Source organism: Hydractinia symbiolongicarpus, chromosome 11 (assembly GCF_029227915.1).
Source record: "Hydractinia symbiolongicarpus strain clone_291-10 chromosome 11, HSymV2.1, whole genome shotgun sequence".
NCBI lineage: Eukaryota > Metazoa > Cnidaria > Hydrozoa > Anthoathecata > Hydractiniidae > Hydractinia > Hydractinia symbiolongicarpus.
Window position 1 is genome coordinate 21,049,597 of NC_079885.1, and position 8,698 is coordinate 21,058,294.

The 8,698-nt window shown below is 31.7% G+C and overlaps 1 protein-coding gene across 2 annotated transcripts; it reads right to left on the reverse strand.

The window, feature by feature from the left end:
* Positions 1-1,064: 1,064 nt before the first annotated feature.
* LOC130614359 (core-binding factor subunit beta-like) lies at positions 1,065-8,698 on the reverse strand. Of its 2 annotated transcripts, none has more exons than XM_057435785.1 (6): positions 8,217-8,698; positions 7,125-7,211; positions 6,741-6,854; positions 4,237-4,353; positions 3,419-3,531; positions 1,065-2,125 (listed from the first exon to the last, which is right to left on the reverse strand). In XM_057435785.1, the coding sequence occupies exons 1-6, from the start codon at positions 8,292-8,294 to the stop codon at positions 2,089-2,091; spliced, it is 546 nt and encodes a 181-aa protein (XP_057291768.1). In that variant the 5' UTR covers positions 8,295-8,698; the 3' UTR covers positions 1,065-2,088. The 2 variants fall into 2 exon arrangements, with proteins under 2 accessions (XP_057291768.1, XP_057291767.1); XM_057435784.1 differs by having other exon boundaries at positions 3,424-3,531; positions 8,217-8,697.

Genomic DNA, 8,698 nt, shown 5'->3' on the forward strand with positions numbered 1-8,698 from the left:
AACAATACTTTTTAGCCTTGAGATGTTGATCCCAGGTTTCTTTTTTAGGGTATCAAATCATGCGCATTTTACTGATTTTAGCTAAATCAGTGAAATTTAAAACATTTGCTGGAATATTTATTTTACTCTGAGTTAGACAGTTTTTGCGTATGCAGAAGATAACATGAGCTACTGAGTACATCTATAAAATTACTTGAAATGAAGTTAGCACTGTATTGAGAATTCATTTCAAGAAAACTCGTGACTGTAATCTAATTTCTTTAAAGAAAATTTAAAAAATAAGCACCGGCAATTGGCATAGGAAATCGTTTGTAAAGTTATATGAAGTACGCGTATTTAAAATGATATGTATGCCATTACACACGTGTAGCTTTGCTACAAAAATCTATGAGAAATTTATGAGAAGTTCCAATTATAGCGGCACTAAAATGGCTTAGTTCTTTGTGTGAGACATCTAGCATAATATTTCTTTATAACAAGCATATGATGAGCATATTATAAGGCTTCATAAAGCAAGAACACTTTTTCCTGAGAAAAACAACACTTTTCAAGCAAAACGTTTAGATGAGCTTTGAGATAAGTGTAATAAGGCGGGACATAAATAGTTCATGATAACATAATAGTCTAAAAAAGAAGTACGCATTCACTTTATAACATGTTTTTTTTCATTTTTAATTGATACATCATGTGCTATTTTTAAAGTATGGCTTGTAACTAATTGTTTAATTAATGGCTATAATTAATTGTTTTAATTGTTTTCCTTTCAAGCGTACGTTATACAGGAAACATGATGTCGCTTGTTACTAGTTAACCTCAGAAAATAAAACTTATTGATTTAAAGTCTCGGATTTTCTTAGCGATAATTTTTGTTAAAATCTCGATCTGATGCATAAAAAAAATAATGATAAATTGGATTCCATCTCATTAAAGTATATTAGGTTTTTCATAACAGCAACACCCCTCACCCTTCCCTCCACCCTCCCTCCCCTCACCCTCCACCCTCCCTCCCCTCACCCTTTCCTCCACCCTCCCTCCCCTCCTAATTTAGAAAATACGACAGCAAATACCGGATCTAAGAATTTCTAATTAAAATCATCCAATATATACAATTTTATAAACCATAGAAATGGAATTTAAAAAGAACAAGCTTCAAATATTCCTTTTTTATCTCAGTAGCTTACTCCTTCTTGCTTGTTTTAGTGACTCAGTATAAAATCAGTCAATCGATTTGTAATTTGTAAAATAACATATGTCTAATAATCTATTATAAAACAATTAAGAAAAAAGCAATGTTGACTTTTTTTAGAATGTTACTATACAGTAAACAGTGACTCAGAATAACAATTACAACTTGACAACTGATTTGAGCTGTTACCTTTTTCCTTTTCTAATTTTATTTTTTTCTCTCATTCCTATATAAACATTTTATCATATATATACAATATAAATAAAATTTCCTATCTTAACATCCTTTAATAATAACAATTCCATTCCTCTTTCGCTTGCGTAAAACCTTTTAAGTCCTATCCCAAGCCTTCTTCACAAAATCACAAGAGTAAAAAAGGATAGCAGAAGAAACGCCGAACACGTATTTGGATAACTGAGCTATACAATCTAGGTAGCTAAGTTATCTAGTCAGAAACAAAGTAATGATTAAAGCAATTATTTAAATTTATAATTCATAAAATGTTTTTAACCGTATATTCCTTTGAAACGTTAATGGTCGCAGCTCTAATGTTTACACGTTTGATAAAATACAGGTGTCGTGGTTAGAAAGAAAGAAATTAATGCGCCCACCCAAATGCTAAACATCGGAAGCTTCGGCTAAGAACGCCTTAAGTGAACACGATATTTTCTTTTGGACGTGTCCTGTAAAATGTGACTAGGCTACCTATAATTCATGATACACATTTTGCTACCTGATAACAAAGCAAGCAAAAGGGAACTTCAAGATGTCTGTTGTAAGAAATAAAATTTTACGAAATAAATTTTCACTACAGGCCAGCCTCCTGGAGTGTATTGTCGTACCGATTGATATTGATATCAACAATTAAAGAATCATCAAGATGGTAGATCATCAATGAAACGTCATTGCTGCATGATACTCTGCGTTTGTAAAAGTCGCCTAAAACCAAATGCAAGAACACAAATTTTTTAACTGTGTTTACAACATTTGTATCTTCAATCATGGACAAAATTAATAAAATAAAGGCACTTTTTTGTCATTTTTAAACATGGCAAAAAAGTTCAAATGGTCATACTAGCCAGTATGCCAGGTAGAAAACGTTCAAAATTTGCTAGTGGTATTCTCTAGGAATAATCCACGTTGTGGCCCAAAAACACTTTAAACTGCAGAAAAAATGATCGTGCCAAAGTTTGGATTTAACCAGACCTAAATCCGCTGTTAACATTGACAAGTTCAAGATGCCTGGGTTTAACATGGAAAAAACCAATGTAATTACTTGTATCTGTGTTGGTGTCCTGTTTCATTATAATTTGTGCATGTCTGTAGATTTAAATATTTGTTACACGCAGACACAGCAAAATTACACACATCCTGAAGGATGGACAAAGTGGCATACCTTACATGCCATACTTTTTAAATCAATAAAAATTATTTCTTATGAACACTTTTTGGGTCTATATCAGAAATTCAATTATGGATTTTAGAAGAAAATCAGATATAACAGTTCATAGTGGTATATAGCTATACTTAGTTAGTTATCAAAATCAATACAAGGAAAGGAAAAATCTTACATCCATATATCTCACAACAGGAAAAAGAAACCATCAAACACACCGATATGTTCGAGTTGCTATATTTTTAATGTTCTACTCATTTAAAGATTTTATGGCCAAGAAAATCTTGCTTTGTAGTTAAATTAGTTAAGCTTGGTTTCCATCTGGCGTTATTTCGCGTTAAGCAGGTGCGCTAATTGGAGTTTTTTTACCGCCTAATGGAAACGTCTTTGAATATTTAGCGCACCTGTTTTAACTTCAATTAGCACCCAGGATAAACATAAAATTCTTCTGACGTTTTATAATACGAGTTAGCGAGAACACACTTTGGTAAAAAGAAATTGAACATGTGTGTGCAAAAGCCATTCATACAAACATTTATTTTTCAAAACGGCGGAAAAAAAAAGTTCACCCTTAAAAGATTATATATTAATTAATTTCGTTTTGCAAAAATAATCACGAACCTAATACGCCTAATATAATTTTAATACGCTACACGAAAATCCATATTGATATCCATGTTAATTTTACTTGTAATTGAAACATCTTTGCGCCAAATACTCAATATGACTAACTCTGAAGCCAACTTCTGACCTCAGAGTTAAGGCCAAATGGAAACCAAGGTTTAACGCAATGATAGTACATGATTATTCAATAAAGTCCGCGTAACAATACTTACATTACCTCTGTTGCTTCCAAAGGTTCCTGTTTTACCCTTCTTTGACGCTCTTCGAACTCTTGCAACCGCATGCGTGATTGCTCAATCGTTTCACGTAATATTTTATCCTCAATCTTAAATGAACATTTAAAAAATGATTTTATATAAGAATTAAATTGTAATGCTAAATTTAAGTTTACTTTGACTAGCCACTTCTTAAAAAAAACAAATTCAAAAATAAGTTGCAAATATAGGCACATATTAAAATTCAACAATTTCGAACATTCTAATTTAGGATGAAAAATCTTTTTTGACATTCTTCAGTATTTAATCCAATATATTTTGTTTATTTGCTGTTTTTATCAAATACTTTGCTTTATTATATATACTAAGTAAATGAAAGAAGGTGTTGGCAATTTAATCAATAATCAACTTTCACGCTTCTCCTGACCTCTTTCTATTCCCTAACATTCCTTTTCACATTTCTAAGAACAATCCGAATTATAAACAATCTGCAAATTAGTCAAATTTTTTATCCAATTATTATTTCATCCAATTTGTTTAACATTTCGCTAAACATGGCCTAGGTATGGCAGACAACACACCTTGTCATAAAGCAACTTTACTGCTAAAAAAGGATTTTATCATATGGTACCCATAAAGCTTTCTAACCATCATGCAATTTGGCAATATGCAGTTTGGGAAAGGTTTTTTATTTACAAGGGCGGGGAACCAGCAAAACAGGTAAATATCTGGAGTTTGGTGCGTTCGTTGAAATTAAGAATATGTTAATCGCTTTAAAAAACAAACAAAAAAGACCTTTAGCATGTCATATCTACCTTGGCTTGACCGGAATCATGCTCCAGATACGCCGTTCCATCAAGTCTTTGTAAATCCATGACACCGTGAAATATGACGCAGACTCCGTTCATTACAAATCTGCTTTTCATGTGGACCTACAAAAATAAGAGAATAAACATTGGCCATTAGTAATGGTATGACTTTTTTACAAAGTATCAGTTAGACGGAATGACTGCTACAAGTTTGTTTTTAATACACCTTTCCCGAATTTCATAAATTATGATAATTATGCTCTTTAAATGAGGATATTTACATAGAATATCAAATTATCATAACAAAAATGCAGTTTTTAGAGCTATATAATATTCTGGTTAAATTTTATTTAGATTTGAAGAAAAAAAACTATTTTGAAAACAAAGCTATTCTTAGAAAGCTCGGCGATCTGAAGGGTTTCACTGTAACTTTCAGCTCACAATTGAGGCACTTGACAAACAGAATTATTTACAAAATTAGGTTATTTGTTCTACCTTTTGCTAAGGAACTTAGGGATAAGAAACATTTTTAGTAGCGACCTCTTTAATTGAGTTTGACATAATTAGGAAATTCGTAAAGGGATAGACCCTTTACAACAATTTTACACATTAAGGCTGAAAATTTCTGAAAAATAAAAACAAAAACACAGCTAAAATTTTACTGACATTCTCTTTTTTTTTGCTAATAAAAAGCACATGTTTAAAAAAAATTTCAAGCCAGAAAGTTTTTAGGCTATAGCCAAATATTATGGTTCTTCTAAAAAAAGGCATTGACATCAAGGGCGCTACTTGTTGCAATGGTATTCTTCTTGAAATGAAATCGGGGTACTGCAAAAATGTACTAGAACTGTAGCTTGAATTTATAAGAAATATTTATTGGAAGAAAATATATTTTTTCTTCAAAGATAAAAAAGATCTGTTTTAAAAATAGACCTTTAATCTAGACCTCGCAATCACGATGTAATAACCACAGCGTGCTTCAACCGCAAAGCATGCGATGATTACTCGAATGAGTCCTCCTAACACCATCGATAGGACCATTGTTAAGCTAGACTTCCACAATTATTGGGTAAACTATTCTACAGTTTTTAAAGCAGGGTTTTTTCCCTTCCCCCCTGTCCTCGCCCCCTAAAAATAAAAATTATTTTACCATTGATTTTGATCATTACGAAACGCTTAGTCCTTGAAATTACTCATCTTTGTTCCGTCGGTAATAAAACTGGGGATTTGCCTAATAGTATAACCACACAAGTTTTAATTCAGCTTAATTGTATAAGTTAAGATAAACTCGACATTTGCAACCACCCAGGGGAAAAGAAAAGAACTTTGATTTATAATTTATTTAAAGAATTCATAATGGATATAACCTTTCCGGTGACCTAACTTTCTAAGATATTCCACTTTTTAACTATTGTGTTGCTAATGCCGCAAAGTCGATTTTTTTAAGTTATTTGTGGTTTTATGGTAATCATAAACCAATCTTTCACATTAGTGTGGCCACAGATAACAAAATAATAAGCAACCTCCTCCCCAGAGCGTTTGTTGCCGACATTCTATCACAGTGTGTTTTTCCCCTACTCTAATGGTGTTGTAAAATTAAAATGTATATCTATCTGCACCATACATTAACAAAAGGAATTAATGTACTTAATGTATATTCTTCTATTGTTCGTAATATGTGTGCTTAAAGGACACCGTCATATATAACACATCAGGAAGCAAAAAAATCCCTGTAAATGAAATAATTTGGGATAAAATTTCGTCTGCAATGATGCAAAAAATAAAAATAAATAATCGACAGATGATTGGCATATTTTAGTTTAATGAAGTTCGCCACATAATGAAAAATCTCAACCTAGTCTCTTTTCATGTCATGACAATAGACTCTCACTATTTCAGTTCAAATGTATTAGTCTGCGAATTAGTCAAAGTATTTTTGCATGGAAGCCAAAAAAGCCAAATAAATAAATAAACGCGCAATATCAATTAACACGGTTTGCATGAACGTACTGTTTTCTTCGAGTTGACTAAAACACTCAAAGTACTTGCATTTCAACGATATCGACAAATCATTTAAAAGGTATACGGCAGTTAACCTAACTTAAAAGAAACTAAAACACACAAGCCAAGTTCGCAGAGAAGCTAACATAAAATTCATATAAGATAAATCAAGTTAATATAAGTAAAAAAATAGGAAAGTAAGAATTTAAAAGAAATTTTTCATCATTTGAAGTATTTTCCCTCTCTTTAGCATTCTTTGACTGCGCACTTGCACCTGGGCAAAGAGAACTTCTGTATAGGAAAGGTTGGCTCTTGCAGTATATTCTCTGTATGATTTGTGTAATTTATAAGCACCAACCGATATCGCGCAGAAAAAAATTCCTGGTTCACCCTTGTACATATTCTAGGGATTGTTATTTCGTGTAGTGTTAGCACGAAGTAGCGATTTGACTATTATTTTGAAAAGACAGACGACGACTTTTGAAATAGAGATACTATTGACGAATTACCTTTCCTTGCTCCTTGTCAAAATCAAGAAATTCTTTCGATGGTGTCTCATTCTTTTTGTCTTTGAGTTGTGGTCCAAGATATATAAGTAGGTTTGTGCCAGATGAAGAAAACGCCTGTAGATAAATAAAGACTCGTGTAACAGTATCATCAACTCAACAATAAAAAATGGTAGCTCCTAATAATAACAACAACTGAATGAAAAACAAATAATAGAAGCTACAAATAAGGTGTTATTCATAAGAACTTGATCAATCGAATGGGCTGTCCAAGAGGTGTAAACATTCATGTTTTGTAAACAATCTTCAACTAGATCAAGAGGTTTAAATTGACACAGAGAAAAGATATTTTTGAATGAGTTGTTGTGAAAACAAACATGATCATACTATAGGACATTTTCCTTCTCTGCACTCCGTTTGAAATCGCACGATTCTTTCTTCGTGAGTTCGATCTCTGTAACCGGTATATCGGATCTAAATACAACAAAATAACGTAAAATATGAAAAAATATTTCTCGATTATTATCTGCGATGAGCTAAAGGAAGTCGTATGTATAAATTTAGATTAAAACATACACTTGGTATAAACTCCTGTTTAGTAGATACCCATTTTATGTACCAGGCCCTAATTTGTATATGCCCAAAAACTGAGAAAGGTCAAAGTGCCCCTACAAACTCCATTTTTTAGGTCAATTATGTCCTTAAAAGGACATAAAATATATATAATGCACTTTTAAAGTGGAAACATTTCATTTTGGATGCTATATTTGAAATGTTTTAATAAGCGTATGTGAATCATCATCAATTACAAATAATTTTAGGTTTGTAACAATAAGACACTTTACGTATGATTTATGTGATGTTAACTTAACACATTGTTTTAGACTTTCCGGTGTGTGTCATAAATTGATAAAATTCAGCTTGTGGTTAAAAGACGTATTGATATGATCTGTCTATTTAGGTTGCATGAGTTATTACAAGACAAGAGTAAATCAAGCTTTTATAAAGACGACTTTTACGGCGGCGTGATGTTTTGATTTTGCGTTGAGAAAAAGAGGTAAAAAATACAAGCAACACCAAACAGCAATCAAAAATTCATTCAGAAAAATATCTGTTTAAAACAGTTTTAACGTTTTTTGAAAAAAATAATAATGATAAAAAATAAAGAATATAGTTAAAAATTAATACTTTAGATCTTATGTTTCTGAAAAATCTAGGAATTTCATTAATAGACACTTTACCATAGAGCTACGGGACCTGTTACCTACCAAAATACGTAAATACGTGCGCTTGTACAAAAATCCGTGAACTTTTGTAAACATTGGCAAATCATCTAGCTACATAATCGATTCTCAATTCGGAAGGGAACGAAATATGACAAAGTTTGTATAATGTCATTAAAATGCATGTAACAAACCATTTCAGGAATTACAAAATATATTGAATTTTAGAAATTCTGCAAATTTATTGCTTGCTCACCTCCGACTCTCGTGATAACTTCCGAAAAAGTTCATCTGTCTCGAATTTCGTTTTCTGATCGGGAACTACTCGTGTCATGATGACTAACTTAACGACAACAAAAATTCACATGTGACTTTCTCTGCGTATCTCTTTTAATTGTGAACTTTTCTTTTTTTTGTTTGATATCTTCACACACAAGAGATATTCTACTAATTATAATCTAGCTTCGTTTTTTTCCTTCTTTTTCTTCTTCTTCTTCTTCTTCTTCTTCTTCTTCTTTGTTTTGTTTTTAAGATTTAATTCCCGTTCTTAATAACCATATGTCAGTTAAAACAAATTCTGTTACACTTAAAATGTTTTCAAACGCACGGTTTGTCTTATCTATACTTTTCACTGCTCATAACAATCATTAATTTATGACGCGTTTTCTATTGAATGATAAAAGGTTCATAACCATTGAATATAATTATTATTTAATATCCGAGCTGATTTCCTATTGG